General features: G+C 36.5%; 1 protein-coding gene across 7 annotated transcripts in view; it reads right to left on the bottom strand.

Moving 5' to 3' along the window:
- The window catches only part of LOC131531755 (utrophin-like), a 248,003-nt gene that overhangs the window by 30,692 nt on the left and 199,648 nt on the right, over nt 1-17,663 (bottom strand). For all 7 annotated transcript variants that reach the window (XM_058762784.1, XM_058762788.1, XM_058762786.1 and 4 more), the window contains 4 exons: nt 17,339-17,496; nt 14,237-14,403; nt 10,523-10,634; nt 3,114-3,250 (listed from right to left, as the gene is read on the bottom strand). In XM_058762784.1, the coding sequence (XP_058618767.1) occupies nt 3,114-3,250; nt 10,523-10,634; nt 14,237-14,403; nt 17,339-17,496 (574 nt within the window). The remainder of the gene's footprint in view (nt 1-3,113; nt 3,251-10,522; nt 10,635-14,236; nt 14,404-17,338; nt 17,497-17,663) is intronic.

Raw genomic sequence — 17,663 nt, 5'->3', positions numbered from 1 at the left:
AAAAGATCCAGCCCTCTTTCCATTACATTGCAACTTTACAGCTAGTAACCTGGACAGGAGGAAAGTTGTTTCCGTTTTTACATTTTGGTGGCTAACGTTTTCTTTTTTCTATGGAATAATGTGCGCTGATAAGGGACGGTAAGATTCGCATTGATGCATCTGCATAAAAGTTAACGATGCAATGCATCGTTTCAAAAAAGTGTGCATCGGGTACAAGTTGATATTTGTATCGCGATGCATCATTTATAAACATAGTTGCATTGGTAAAACTATTTATTTATATATTATTAGCATATGAGTTATACTTTTATTATTTTGAAAGCGGGGCATATCGCATTATGTTATCTCAGTTATGGAGATGCACATGATCCCCACTGCTGATGATTTGTTTGACCGCGAAAGTGTATTAAGAACACAAAAGAGAGTCTATTATGATTTCATGTCGACTTTCAGTTCGGTTGAAGAGGGAGAAATATGAGCCGTGTCAAAGACAATACGCTCCAGTTATCTGGGCTGTTAAATGGCTGGTTTGGTGTATCACAGTGTACAGAGCACTGGACTCAAAGTAACGAGGGATTCTGTAAATTAGTGCTGACAGAGTCAACAAACACGGGCTCGCTAATAAAAAATCGGTCAATATCCCCTGGCGCTTCAGAATTTCAAGAAAACCAAACACTGTGCGCATTCATTTCGCTTTTAGAAAGCGCTCTGAATATATTTCAAGCACGGTCATCACTCTTTGTTAAATCTGACATGTGGCGATGGAGTTTACTCATGCTGGTGCTCACCGCAGCACGTCTGTTCAGAAACCTGAAAATCAAACGTTACATAAAACTGTCTGCTATCACCGACGCTCAGATCGGCTGAACGTCACGCTAACGTGGAACGACAGGAAGCCTGTGCAGCGCGAGCAGTCATTTCGGATTTATAATCAGCACCAACTGAAGAAATAGGTCATCTGCAGTTCTCTGTCATTTAGCAGCAGCTCCTTTCTGACACAAATTCACGAAATGGTCCCACTGGAAAACCAGAAGTGCCTTAATCAACGGTAGTATGGAGATAAGGCTGAAGTGGGAACTGCATAGCTCTTTATTTTCTTGAATTGGCCGCACTTGGGCTCTGTTCCAAAAACACTGAACTGCCTGGGGCGGCATTTTGAGGCATCATACAGTAGGCACGTTCCCAACAGGGAGGCACAAGATAGGCTACATAATCGCTCTGCCTTCCAAGATGCCTTCTTTTGTTCAAATTCTAAGCCGGCATCGCATGTATCTTTAGCGGAAAATGTATTGCGACAAATTCGCTGGAAAAAAATCCATGCAATTTGGCAGGCAAAATGAGATAAATGTTGATTATGAGCCCTTTTCACATTCCCAGGGTTCTCAGCAGCAGAAGTCATCATATTGTGGTGAGAGGAAACTACAACAAATATAATTCTTGCATTTCCATTTGCCTCAAAAGCAAAAGAAAAAATTCACAATAGCTTTTCTTAGCATTCTTAATGCTGCCACTGTTGTATTAAAAACACTCCGATGGCGGCCGGTAAGTTTTCTGTAATTTAATGCCAAGGTAATACAACACAAAGTATAGTGTTACAAATATATATATATATATTTTTTAATATATAAAAAAATTGCTGTATTTACAATTTACTGTGGAAATGCATCACAGTCCAAAAGGGTCTATTAAATATAATTAATTAATTATTAAAATCTAATACGTGTGTTTGCATTCTGCTAAACGAACTACTGTATGCCATAAACTTGAATATCGTTGAGTTTGTTCAACTGAAAGTGAGAGATATGTGTGACATATCTTTGTTCATAGCCTTCAAATAATTATTTAACGGGTTCTACTTGAGTTATGACACTCCCTTAAAGGGACAGTTCACCCAAAAATAAAAATTGTGTCATAATTTACTCACCCTCATGTTGTTCCAAACCTGCATGAGTTTCTTTCTTATGTTGAGCATAAAATAAGATATTTTGAAGAATGGTTGATAATCAAACAGTTGATGGTCCCCATTGCCTTCCATAGTATTTCTATTATGGAAGTCAATGGGGACCAACAACTGTTTGGTTCTTCAAAATACAAATTTTTATTTTTTTTGCTGAACTATTCCTGGCGCGTTTACATTTCTTTCTGCTCAGTGAAATTTTGCTGGTGAATTCCAGTCATTAGGAGTTTTGCACAAGGGTGGAAAAGTTCCCTACACAAATTCTGTGCATCATACATTGCCACACTATTGAAATAGACAATGGACCTTTTTTGCAGACAAATCTGGCACACCTTTAGAAGGTCAGCAGTAGAAAGCAAGACAAAACCTTCTAGGATTTGGAACAGAGATCACAACCAGCTGGAATCTTTAGAGTAGAGAGCGGCTAATTTAATTAGAGCGTTTAGAAAAGCTATTCACTGCCGTTTTCACACCGCAGCACAGGCCTCTATGTAGAGGATATATTTCAAGATATATCAACATTTCTGTACAGACAGAAAATCAGCACTATGAAGCGAGACGTGTTGACATGATAACATTTGAACAGCAGCGCTGAGCAGCCTATATTCAAGGTGTGTGAGGCTGAGGCTTGATTACTAATGTGGCGTATCATTCAATTCAAGCTGGAATTTCAAACCCAATGCGTGGAAACCAACAATGTGTGGACTTTGGCAGAATTCAAAAGGCCAGCTGTCATCGCCGGAGAACCATTTTGAAGCAAATTCAATGATTTCTTGCACAGGACTCCATACTAAAAACCTGTTTAGCAAACACCTGACAGACAACTACTTAAAACACCGCAAATAATGACATCTCAGCATTTCAGTTTTTAATAGTACAGTGTGTTAGCCTTGGCATTTTACTTCTTTTAAATCCTGTCTTTTTCTCCGATTTCAGGACTTCTACTCAGAAAAGAAATCAGTCACCATTTTTCACACTTCTCAATAGTTCTTCAAACCTTGCAATGTGAATAAGCTCATTGCGTGAAGGCTGTAAAAGCTCTCCGGGTGAAGACAGATAATGATTGGAGGAGGCAGAAAGCCAAAGCCTGCGGAGAGTCAAATTCAAACAATTGCAACACACAGAGAACGATTCTATTCTCTTTCAAGATGCTTACGTTTCCATGTTGTCTCCTTCGAGGACCGTCTGGACGGGCAGGTATCCCAGGCGAGGGTGCTTGGCGAAATACTTCTTTGAGCGGAACTTGTTTTTTAAGACTTTGGTGAAATCTCGCATGTCTTCTCCTGAGGTGGTCTGAAAATGAGAGAGGCACACAGATGATGGATGAGGAAGTGGATTTACTTTATTAACGATTGTTCAAAGCAACTTTAACACAATTAAGGCTGAATCACCAGTGGTTTGAACCTCCAGTATTAAACTTTGCTGTGTAGGCGTTGGCAGGAAATATTTATGGGTTTCACTCTGAATCTTTTCTTTACCAGTTGTTTAAAGAACAAAGCTATTATTATTCCTCTCATCAAAATAAAACCCAACCAAATTTACAATTTACATCTAAAATACTGTTCAAAAGTTTTGGGGTAAGAATTTATCTGTAAGAAAGTTTCTCACCAAGGCTGCAGTTATTTGATCAAAAATACAGTAAAAACAGCAATATTGTGAAATATTATTACAATTACACAACTATTTTCTGTGTGAATATATTTTAAAATGTAATTTTTTTCTGTCATACAAAGCTGAATTGTCAGCATCATTACTCCAGTCTTCAGTGTCACATGATCCTTCAGAAATCATTCAAATATTCTGATTTGCTGCTCAAGAAACGCTTCTAATTATTGTCAATGTTGAAAACAGTTGTGCTGCTTCATATTTTTGAAGAAAAGTTTATCTGATGCATAAAAAGTTGAAAGGAATAGCATTTATTTGAAATATAAATCTTTTATAACATTATAAATGTGTTGTCACCTATGATTTTTATTTTTGCATCCTTGCTGAATAATAAAAAAAATCTCTCCCAAAGTGTTGAATATCAACATACATCTACTGACAAAACAGTTGCATGTTCTGGTATTATAAGAATGAAAACCTAGAGTTGTGCCTATTTTCACCAAACAAAAATGTTATGACTTACATTGTGATATTCTGATCTCTCTGAGTCTCTACCACAAAGACTTGGCAGTGAAATCTTTTATCTGGGCCAGAAAGACAACTACTCAAAAACCATCCCAGAATACACTAGCAACCGCATACAATAGCAAAGCCTTGGATGCCATCCAGAAGGTACAGCTCATATTTCCTCTAATTAGGTGACATACAAATACACACTTGCACCATTGCTTTGCTAACAAATGGGAATTGCGGCTGAAGGTTCTTTACATAGTATCTCTGACCTGAAAACACAAGTTTCCACTCCTTTATATTTAGAAGGGCATAAAATTAGCAGCAGAGGTGTTAGCAGACACAAGCAGTATGCACACACAAGTATACACATGCGTTTTAGGTCAGTTTGAGTGAAATGCAGTATAATGAGAGCGCACAGAGCTCATTAGCCCATCACTGCTATACTTCTTTCTCTCAAGCACACAGATCCAGCACTGATCGGTCCATCCACACTCATCTCATTCTCCATTTGTCTACTGAGCCGAGCAAGGTGTTTCAGTCCAGGATTCCTCTGTCTGCGTCTCCACACAAAGTCTTCCTAATCTGCACATATTCACCAATCAAATCGTATTTCTGCTGCAGACTGGAAGACCAGCCGAGAAACTAGGATGTGACAGCCCATGCATTACAGAGGGATTCGGTCTCTCCGGTTTGGTCTAATAAACCAAAGACCAACAGAACTTTTGAACTTCAGATCTCATGACCACTCAAAAGTTCAACATGTAGGCTGAAGGATAGAAAATCATATTTACAACAGCCAATTACCTTATCAATGCATTTTTTTAAATTGTTTTTTTTTAGCCTTTTGTGTGAGAAATATCTCAAATCTCATATGCAACATAGACAAATTTGGTGTAGAAATATATATATTTTACCCAATAATGATGTGAAACATGTAAATGTGTTCAAAACACCAAGTTATATGTAGATTATGTTGAATTGCAAATTGCCTTTGAGATCACAGATGGAAGACAGATTTTCTTTAAATTAGCACTTACATTTCTGTCTTTTCTCACATAACTATCATATAGCATTTAAAGACTTTGAATTAGGGCTGTCATGATATCAGATTTTCACTATATGATTATCATAGCCAAAATAATTAATAACGGTAATATTACTATAATGTTTTTTTTTTTTTTTTTGGCTAGTAAATCACATTCAAAATACGAGTCTGGAGAAATAGTTTGTAGCCATAACTGTACAAAATTGTTGTTGATCAGCAATTACTGCAGACTGGGATGTCCATACAGAATTAATTGTTTTTCCATTTTATGATTGGCGGCAACCAGCATAAAATTGCAATACTGCCATCTGGTACGTTGGAGGGTCAAACAGAGTTTTATTTTTTAATGATATTTTCACAGTATGTGTAGTATATCAATATTTATGTTTTTAAATATCATTGTTTTCATCAATAATGATATATTGCAACAAAGATACAAGTCTAGTATGGTGCAATTATGGAGCTTTTTTGAGCTTGATACCCCAAAACTACATACTTTCAACTGGCCTTATTGAGTAAACATGAGCAGACAGAATCTTGTTCTCAAAAACTGCTTGTATCAATTGGGTTTTCACCGTTGAAAAAGAAAAAACAAATCAAACAGACAAATATAATAACATGAGTAAATGTTAATAAATGGTGTTTTTCCATGTTTGGGTGAAGCTTTCCTTTTAAAAAGGGTTGAAAAAGTTCCAGCTGAAAGCGCGAGTTGAACACAGCACATTACTCATTTACTCTGACAGTGGGCTAAAGAAAGTCTTTGTATCCCACAACTAATAAAAACCATATCACAACAACAAAAAGCAATATCACCACAATGAAAAAGCAATAACGGCGTAACAGCCCAACCGAGGGCCACAAAAGCATATTCTTTTCAATATTGATCTTCTGTTCTCCGAATGCTGATGACCGTATTTGCTGTTGAATCGAAGGTAAATTTGTTTTATTCTTATGTGTGTGTGTTTCTAGAGTGTGGTGTCTGGGATGCATCAGCTTGAAAGGAAATGAAAGGCATTGTCTTCCTGTCAAGATGAAGGTGTGTGGACATTTCACAACTGCTGGTGGTCTGTGTGATAGAGGTCTGACAGGAGTGATGAATTCAGGATTACTGCTGCCCTGCTGAACGCCAATCAAAAAACAGAGCGAACCAATGACTGGAAAGAGATGATGGGGAAACGAGAGTTTACATCCAAACAAAGAACAATAAATCAGTCACTTGATAATGTTAAGTAGTGGTTGGTGGGCTTCAGAAAGCAGTTTCTAGCTCAGCGCTGTCAACACAATCTTATTATAAAACTGTTAGTTCTGGTCTAGTAATTTAATAGGCCGAGCGTTGTTGTCTGTGCACTCAAACGTTTCACTGTATCACTTCTCTCAACTAGAATTACAATTCTACAGCTCACAACATTGTAAACCATTTTTGTTGGTGAAACAAAAAGAGCCAGCCATATTGTGTTGGAAATGTCACTTGATATCAACAACTTCTTTATAGAACCATTGTATAAAAGTAATATCACACTTGTGATTGATATTCTGGGGCCAGTGGTATTTTATGTGATGCTTCATAGAACAGCACCATAAACTATTACAGAAGCGATCCACATGGAGTACCCTGGGGTTAAATGCTTTGTTCAAAGTCACAATAGTGGCTCAGCCATTTCTGTAATGTTTGAATATGTGCATATCCTATGAGCTTTAGGAACTACATAGTCTGTTTTTCTAGGGGTGGGAATCTCGATACCTCATCATTTGATTCAAATTGATTCTTAAGGTCACGATTCGATTCAAAATTGAGGTAGTAAGAAAAAATACAGAAATTGAATAATCAAATATAAAACTCAAACACTGCATAGTCTTCAATGTATGAATAAACTAATTCTAAATAAAGATAGAAATGTGATTCAGTCAAAAGTACTGAGTGATTTTCTCTCTCTCTTTTTTTTGTTTTTCACACAAAGTTTCAGAAGACTTATGGACCACTTTTATGATGCTTTCTGGAGCTTAAAGTTGGTGATAGAGTTCTCTTTGGTGAATAAGAGAGAAAAGTCACATATATGCACAAAAAGTATTCTCGTAGCTTCTGAAAACTGAAAAATGTTCGTTGACGAGCTTTTTTCCCATGACTAAAACAAGATGACAAGACGAGAATAAAGTTAATAAACGATAACTATGACTACTGTGTATAAACATGCCATTTTTATTGACAATAAAAAGACAAGACTAAAATGTATAAAAAATAAATAAATAAATAAAAACTTGATCTATTTTAAAAACTTAAATAAATAAGAACTTTTTATTTTCGTATTTTTATTTTTGATGTAAACGCCTCTACTACGCGAGCTTTCATGAGTGCGGTTGCCAGATATCAAGAGTTCAAATTACCGAATCAGAGCTTCTCTGTTACAAGGATACATTTTCTGCCCAGTGTTTTGCTTATGCAATCTGGCAACCATTCACATTCTATTAATTTTTGCTTACTGGTGAAAGTGCAGTACCTGAAATTGCAAAAGTAATCATTACAATTCTAATTTTGAGCAAAAATAATTTTTGATCAGTTTTACCATTATACAGCATGGCGAAAATAATGATTTCATTGACTAAAACCCTTAAATGATCTGAGATGACCAAACACCTGAGAAGAGATGATGCCAACCCCTTAGAGGATGCCAACCCTCAGACAATATACAGAATTACCAAATTTTGCCATATGTTAAATATATTGAGTTTCTACAAAAACATAAATATATTGTAGAAACTTAATTTCCTGTAAAGCTGCTTTGCAATGATTTGTATCGTAAAAAACACAATACAAATAAACTTGAATTGAATTGAATAAACCTAGACTAAAATGATCAGACATTTCGTTGACTAAAACTTGACTAAACAAAAACATGACAAGGTTGACTAAATATGATAACTAAAACGTATATTTGAGGACTAAGACTAAATTAAAAATGGCTGCCAAAATTAACACTAGAAGAAGTCAGTTCCCCTCAGAGATGCATTCATATACAGTAAACGCCCACCCCCAACTGTATCGCAATTCGTTTTACATCTCAACCGATTTGAATCGTCACATATTTGTATCGACTTTCAGCCGGCTCAGAGTGCATCGTTACATCCCTAGGTTTGAACCTACAAACTTTTGTTGAACCACTTTACTACACTACACAAAAAACAGCTTAATCTGGAGCTGAACCATCTACTGGATGGAAAATACTGCACTTGATATGACTAAAGAAAAGGCAACATTTCTTTGCTTAAGCGCCAGTTAATTTTTTTTTTAAAGTTGTATCATTATTCAGTGTAACTTCACTAAATTTGCGAAGAGAGCAAAAATAAATTTGTTTACCTTTTGTCATGCTGATGAATGACAGTGACAGCTTTTCAATTTCACGCTCTGAAACGGAACTGTTGAATTGAACACCTTAAATTTCAGGTTTCACAGAGCTTGTGTTGTGGAGGTGGGAGGAAATCCTGCCAGTGACGCTAATAGATCAAGGCCCTCTGAGTTTTAACTACTCTCCATCTCGCCTGCAGCGGTGGAGGAGAAACTAACCTTCGCCATTACTCTCGTACCGTGAGCTGCTGCTCACCGATCACACATCACAGTCCCAGCTGGATAAAAACTCAATAGATGTGCTGCTGATGCTAAGGCTCTTCCAAAGAGTAGTTAGCAGGATTACATCTCCTATGAGAGATACGATTATAAGGCAGCATGTGTTCTTCACTGAATTAAAAATGTACTTTATAGACAATATTTTTTCAGAGTACTGTGTTGTAAGCTTATCGCAATATCGTTAGCTTAGCTTATTAGCCACAAGCTAATATCAAACCCTATACCTGAAATCAACCATGAGTCCAATACTCAGTGTGTTTCGCATGAGAAGTTGCCACCTAGCCAGCTAACAAAAACATGTTTGATAGGGTTCCCATTAAGTTATGGAAACATTATTTCTGAATTTGAGTCTTGTTTTATGCAAATGTTAGCAAAAACATTAAGGGAACGCTCCTTTGAAAACATTACGGGAATGTTACTTCTGAATGTTTGCTTTGAACATTCTGAAGTAGTAATGGCGCCCTATGATTTCCACAGTGAGGAAAACACGGACAGAATCACGGAATCCAGTTATAAAAACGGAATTTACTGTATAACACGGAATGTCACGGAATTTGTCAAATTTTGAATGGACAAATCAAAAGTAGGTCAGTAAACTTAAATCAAAATGCAATATGGACTTAGTGTCTGTGAATATTAAGCCACAAAAGTACTATTTAAATATAAATTCTGCATTTCCTGCATGTCTCTGTGTGAATGAATGGCACAGACGCGTAGTTTTGTTTACTACACACAGTGTTTTCAGCACTAAATGAGGACATAAATACATGAACATAACCTTTAGAACTGCTCTGAGTCACTTTGTGAACATTTTGCCATTTCTTTTGAGAAAAAAACTATGAAACTTAAAGGCCTTCACAGCTACCCGTCAAAATAAAAGTTCAGTTTTACTTGAAGAAACTGTGACAAAAATAAATCGCTTAACGTAATAATAGTACTACGACTACTACTAATAAAATTATTATTAAAACATAGTTTTTTAAGGAATATTTACCAAATTATTATTTTTTTAGCAAAAAAATATACCAGATTTATTTACCTGAAAAATGTAAATGCACAACATTCCTTAAAAAAGAAATCACTAAAAATAAAATTTCATAGTACCGTAAAAATGTAATTTTTGTTAAACTTTTTAATAAATTGCTGTTAATGTGTGTAAATGTCATGATTTCACTTAATTAGACATGCTTTTTGATTAAAACATTTTTTATTTAACCATTAAAACAGAGTCTAGAAAAATGCAAATGGAAAAAAAAAACGGGAAAAATGGAATTTGGAAAAAACAAAACAAAAAAACAACAACGGAATTTGGGAAAAAATAATACATATCATAGGGCCCTACAGTAAGCAGTGATGTTTCTAAAACATTTCAGAAAAAAAGTTCCATGAATGTTATATAAATAAATGTGCTAACATTCCATTAATTTTACTGGAAGAGCGTTTGTTCATAACTTTGAGAGAACCTTGCCAGAATGTCAGCCAAAGTTCTGAAAACACTTCCTGTTATCTTGGTATGTAGAGCGTTTCAAATTAGTTACATGGTTTCATTCCAGATAGGTTGCTGTCTTGAAAGGCAGCTGCCTTTGTAGACAGTAGACATGAAGGCATCTCAGGTTTTGGAACAGAGCCACAGCTTTACCACTGAATGCCCACTGTAATGCCCATTCATGCAAAATGTCTCTTTTATGAGCTCCAATTTGCGAGCTTCATTACACATGCCTTGATTTGATGGGTCGAGAGAGATTGTACGAGAGGGGCAGACGTTCAGGCGCTGCTAACTCACCGGTGTGCAGTACTCCACCATGGGGTAGTTCAGTTTATGACCCTTCGCTGTGCGACCAGAGAAGAAACAACTCTGGCAAACGTCATAGTTGAAGTGCTTCAAACTGCGATATCTGCAAAGAGAGAAAGAAAACTGACAATTATTATGATAGGTCTTCAATGTATGGAAAAGCAGCATGAACTTTTCGGTTTTACCCAAAATTGACATCATTTTTTGGATTCATTATACCCATTAACTCCAAATTAGCCATTCTGTAGTTTTGTCAAACTATTATCCACTTGTTACTGAATTTGTCTGAAACTGACAGTCCTCTTGAGAATACTCATTCACTCCAGTCACGTCACGCTTGATTCAATAACATCATTACCACACAGTTTAGAAGTGTTTTTATTTCAACGATTTTCTTCATATAAATGTAAATTGAATGTGGAGGAGGACCGCACACTATGTGTTGTTTGTTTTTGGTTTCTTCTGGTCTCTCCAGGAAATGCAAATTCAATAGAATATAATTCCTCCAGTGTGCAATATTTCCACCGCACTGCTGCATTAATGATACGACAGTAAAAAGCTGCTGAATTTTCCAAAACAGCTCCTTTTCTCTCTGGGGCGGCCCATCTGAAAGCACAATATAACACTGAGGACCCTGCTGAGAATGACTAAATATCACGCCATCATGACTTCGGTCAAGAGCTTTTATATTAGTTTCTGCGAGTTGTGGATAAAACGAATCTCTGATCTAAAATCCAATTTGATGAAGTTAGAAGATATTGAAATATAAAACAATAAGCCTTGAGACTTTGCACGTTACAGTGATTTTATTGCCAGTAATGGGTGTCCTAAGGCACATCAAAACAACAATAATCAAATAATTTTAAAAAAGCACTGCGATAACCAATTTTTATTTTAAGTTTTGTTTTGCTTTTATTTTTAATATTTCTTTATGAAGTTTGACATGAATATGAAAATCACATTACTTTTTTGGGTATCATTAACAGTGCTTGTGGAAAAAAAAAAAAGTTGACAACTTATACAAGCTAATCTGTGTACATTTAATGATTTTTGTCTTTTATGATTAGTCCCACAATGTTCTGGAATGTTCCAGAAAATATTACAGAATGTTACAGAAACTTCTAGAATGTTCCCATCTTTGCAAAAGCAAAATATCTTAAAACATGCTAAATTAGTACAAAAACGATCTGTACTAACCCAGTGTTTCGTTATTAATGATAGAATTAATTTACCTGACCTAAATATTTACCAAAATATTGATGCTACGTGATAATAAATTGTACAATAATAAATAGCACCACGGAATTACAGAAGAACCATAAAAATGTAAGTGAAACTAATTTTCATGCAATATGCTAATGTCGACATGAAACGGCTTGGGATTTGATTTAAAAACGACTCGTTTCAATAATTCAGAGTCGACTCTTTCTTTCGAGACACAACAACTTTATACACGGTGCACTTTCAGGTTTAAAACTTTGCAGGATGTATTCATTCACTTAGAGCTGTGTTACACACTGCATGAAAGCTCATTTTCAAAAATCCATAATAGGGGAACTTTATAAAACCATTCCTGAGCACTGCGTCTCATGTTTTTAGAACGGCCCATACGTCCATAAAGTGTGGACTAAGTTGTTTAGTCATTTAACGTTCAAGTGACAATCCCCTTTGAATGATCTAATTAAACCTTTAATAGATACAACATATTTACTGATCAAGACTGAGCCAAGAGAGGTGAGAAAGGTAAGAGTGAGGGGTGATATCGCTTAAGCCAAATTTAACTTGCGTTAAATTTGTGTCACTTACACACGCTATTCCCGCTAGACCACTTCTCGGACCACAGAACCAATTTACAAAAGCGCTTGTAAAAAGTCATTTGTTGGCGCAGAGGGAATGACTGTAATGCACAGCCTCTTGTGGATTACTGCTTTAACAATTAACAACTGTTAATCTGCCAAACAATTAATTACATTTGCATGGCTTTGTGAGTGAATTCATCAGTTTAACGGAATTACGCCCCAGGATTTCTTCTCCATTTACACAATTTTTTTTCTTTTTCTTTTTTTCACAGGTCTCAATAAATCCAGCTTGACTGACTCGGACTTTATTTTGCTCCGTTTTTCTCTCTCTCGTTCCATTCAGTCTTCTCTACTATCCATCACTGACAAAACTCTTTCCGTATCTCCTCCGTCAAACGTCCGACTGAATCTCTGCCTCAGAGAAACACCTCAGACAACGAGATGGTGTGGTCTGATGCGCTCAGTCCTCCAGAGATGGAGGAGGCTGTCAGTGCGACTTAGCCAAAGATGCTAAATATGGCAGGATTATCAGTAATACACAAGCATTATGTATGTATGCGTGACATTTGAAAAGGTCACCACCTATTGTGACAGGAGCACACAGTGGCTGTTTAAAATACACTGTGGAGGCTGTGACGACGAACTAAAACACGAGACATCACTCTAACACACACTTTCATTATGTTTCACCTGCAGTTATGGTGCTGTATATCTGTACATGGCTGATATTAATGCTGACAATAAATTCTGGCTCGCCTTTGAAGCAAAGAAACTAAATATTATATTAATACGTTATAATGCAATAAAGATGTTTTACTGCTATAATTATTGATTTTACTGCAGTCTTCTGGTGATTTTTACCATTACAATTAATAGTGTTTCACATATAGCCGATATATAGTTGAGCTTCAACAATTGATAAATTCTATAATACAAAGACTGCAAATGAAAAAATTCTGTTAAATGTTTATACTACTTATAATGCACTAATTAATTAAACATTTTAATGGCTAATTTATTATATACAACACTTCTTTTACATATAATGGTAACAAACTAATTAGTTTTGATTAACTACATTAGTCAACATGAATTATTGAAAGTATTTCTAAAGCATTTATTAATCTTGGCTAATGTTAATTTCAACAATTACTAATAGATTAGTACATTAAAATCAAAACTTGCACCTGGTAATATTTAATGGACCCAAGCTGAAATTAACTAACAATGGACAGTTGTATTTTTGTTAACTAACATTCAAAAATATTAATACATACAATATATCATTATCTTTATTTTTAATTCTAAATGATTATAAATAAATTAACCTTGTTTTTCACTATAAACCATAAAATTCCAAGTCCAACTATGGGATTGTTGTGTGTCCAATTATAAATTACATAAACTACATTAATATTTTTATTATTACTATACCATGTTATTATTTATTATATTTAAATCTATTTAAATATACGTTTACATTTACAGTAAACGTACTAAACTCATCTCAAACGTTAATGTTAACACTGGCAGCGCTAGTTTAGAGCTGAACTTTTAAAAGTGTCAGAACTGATCAGAGAACAGTCTTAATGGCACAGACCGTATGCGTCTGTCCTCCGTTTCTTTCATAAGTCTCTCTCTTATTTAGAGTGCTATCAGATGCTGACATTTAGATGAATGTTGAGCCTCAGGAGTGAATCTAACCTTTCTGCTCCCAGACAGCACGGCGTGTACCCATGTGTGTGTGTCTTAAATCTCTCACAGATCTGCTTGATATCACACTTTGTCTGGTACAATGCTTCTCAATGTGTGCCAGAATACTTCTCAGATCTGTTGCATTGACCATGAGTTTGCGTAGGTTCTTCTTTTCTTCATAATGTACAGTCATTACTGTATGTGTGTGTACCTGAAGCCCACAATGGGGAACTCTTTACAGATATTGCACTTGGCCTGGTGTTTGGCCGTTTCCGCTGCCGCCACTCTGTGCAGAACCGGAAGCCAGACCATCGACTGTGGCTCCAGCCTCATCCAATCAATAAACTGCCTGGGCTCCAGCTCCACCTTATTGGTCACCTGAGAACAGAGAATAAGCACAAACAGCCAATCAGGGAGGGATTTCAGAAAGCCCATAAACGGCATGAGAGAATAACTCATAAACAATGCAGCCGTCTGAAATCAAGATGATGGACGCAGCATTTCCTACCAGACCACCGTAAATGACTGTCAATCGCATGGCTGCATTTATAGAGATATAACAGCCTCATAAATATTTCTGTGAAGCCTGAGGATTCACGGATTCAGTCACACTGTCTGCAGTTAAACCGTGCAATGCTAGGAATATTAGCTAACTGTACAAATACAGTATTACATTTCATCTGTCACACAGCCCACATCTGAATTCTCAGAGGGATATCTGTAAAAAAGTTCACGGACAGAATCAGTGATATTAGCACATGGATGAATTGTGACATGCCCCTCGTTAACGAAAACAACACAATAAAAAGAGTTTACAGTAATGCACTTATAAAGGAAGTCAATGAAGCAAGATGTTCTGAAGGGTTTGAAAGCAGTATGTGGTGCTTGTGTATTTGTTAAAGAACTTATATTCATATTTTTGTACAAATATATGTGTTTTTTCTCTAAATCATCCTTTCAGACGTGGGAATACTGTTACATGTGGATGAAGGTTACTGAGGCTTAATTACTGAAGTAATTCTGTACTTCTCTGTTTGTAAACAAGCTTTCTGGAATTATTGCACATATCACATGAAAGTGAATGGGTTTAAATGAGCATTAAGTTGAAAGAATGGTTAAACCTTCACACAGACAAGGTTAATAAATGATTTTTTTCACATTAAAGGGACAGTTCACCCAAAAAAAATGCCTTTCATTTAATAGAAGGGGGAAAGCAACAACAGAAACGTAGACAATTTTCAAACTACTTTTTTTTGCATTCTGCAAAATTAAGTCAAACAGATTTGGAAAGACGTGAGTATTTTAATTTTTGGGTGAATTATCCCTTTAACATACAATATCTACTGATTATTGTATTTTTAAAACAGCTTGTATTTTAATGTTTATCCTGTTTCATTGTAAGTGAGTTACTGTAAGCATAATTTTTATTTCTTCTTTATTTGTTTTACGGAAATGATTTTCTGTGATATCGTCAGAATGCCAAAGATGCGGCCTATGGAGCTTGTTTTGATCCTGGAACATTCCTGTAATTATTTGAACTCTGTGGTAAACACATTCTCATATTTCAAATTTATGAAACAAACAAGACAAAGGCAAATAAACGATCAAATAAGACAGTGGTGAAGGGATTTTGGCAGGAATTCATCTGTTGTACAGCAGCAACATTCTTGGCAGTGATGTCAGCGGTGGAATGTACTGATGCAGAAGACTTTAAATGTCACTTAGCATTGAAACACACACTCAGCGTACGAGACATAGGATGCCTGTAGATCTACGCTTTGTTGAGACTGTGATGTCATAACCTACAGCTCTGAACTCTGACCTGTTGACGTGTTTTGTTTCCCATCAGACACTCTCAAGCTACAAGAGAAAGAGACAGAGCAAAGGGAAGAGAAATTGAGCGTTTGGGTGATTCCATCCATCAGCGCTGACGGACTGTAAATGGCTTCAGGTGTGACACTGTCCTGACTGTCTGTCTGTCATCCCTCCACTCATCTGTCTTTCATCATTTGTTCATTTCCTCTCTCGGCTTTCATCTGTGATGTTGCTCAGCGATGTGTCCTCCTCCTCCAAACTCACACCTAGCTTTCATTTCCAGTTTTCTGCATTCTTCTCCTCTCCACAGAGGTGACATCTCTTCCTGTCAGTAACTTCTGATTGAATTTGTCCTCCTCGTCCTCACTCATTTATAAATGCCAATTTCTGTCTCTTCAAAATATTTCAGATTTGACACTGTGTGTCAGAGAGCAACCGAACCACTCAGAACAGACAGACAGATTGATGGATGAAAAGACAGACTGGACAGACAAATGGATATTTGGACAGAACCAAGATAGAGATATTGACAAACAGACTGACAGATATATAGACAGACAGATAGACAGATAGATAGAGAGAAATAGTGACATACACATAGATAGATAGACAGACAGACAGACAGACCAGACAGACAGACAGACAGACAGACAGACAGACAGACAGACAAATAGATAGTGACAAACACATAGATAGACAGATAGATCGATAGACAGACAGACAGACAGACAGACAGACAGACAGACAGAAAGAGAGAAAGAGTGACAGACATATAGATAGACAGACAGACGACAGACAGATAGCTAGAGACAGACAGATAGATGACAGACAGATAGAGATACAGACAGATATACAGAAAGAGACAGAAAGACAGACACATGATAGATGACAGACAGACAAACCGACAGACAAACAGATAGATGACAGACAGACAGACAAATAGATAGATGATAGACAGATAGAGACAAACAGACAGACATACACACACAGACAGACAGACAGATAGAGAGACAGACAGATATACAGAAAGAGACAGAAAGACAAACACATGATAGATGACAGACAGACAAACCGACAGACAAATAGATAGATGACAGACAGACAGACAAATAGACAGATAGACATAAGGAGAGAAGAGAAAAATTAAGGCAAATTGAGAGGACAGGTACAGAGATAGACAGGTACAGAGATAGATGGATGGACTCTCTCTCGCTCTCTTTAAAGTGTGTATTTATAGCCTCCAGTCTAACTGCTGTAGGATTTACACTAGTGAAATGACTAGAGGACAAAAATATGAACACTCATGCTGACAACACCATTAACACACAGTGTTGTGTGAGGTAATGTGAGGATATCACGAGCAGACAGCTTCAATAATTCACACTGCTCTATAACTGAATAGACCATCAGTCATAAACAAAGACATATCAGAGTGAAACACACACATTGTGATCATCAGAATGCACTGATGTGTGTGTGTGTGTGTGTGTTCACGCACATGCTGGAAGCAGCTGCGGACGCTGGGCTCGATGTTGCTCCCACCGAAGGCCGCCACCTCGCCCAGCTGTCGAGGGATCTGAATGACATCATGCAGCAGAAGACCCAACTGCCTCTGATCACACGTATCACCCGCCGATGACACCTGATTAAACAGACCTGAGAGAGACACAAACAAGAAGTCAGCTATAAATGTTTGCGTTTAAAAGATAAACTTCTTTTAAATTACACAGCATTCAAAAAATGCTAAGAGAGACATTGCAAAAGATGTGATATGTGATAACGTGTTTCCTTCTAGAAAACAATTTAAAAACGCAGAGCAGTAG

The sequence above is a fragment of the Onychostoma macrolepis genome, chromosome 23, assembly GCF_012432095.1.
Source record: "Onychostoma macrolepis isolate SWU-2019 chromosome 23, ASM1243209v1, whole genome shotgun sequence".
Lineage (NCBI taxonomy): Eukaryota > Metazoa > Chordata > Actinopteri > Cypriniformes > Cyprinidae > Onychostoma > Onychostoma macrolepis.
This window is presented reverse-complemented; position numbering and strand designations above follow the sequence as displayed.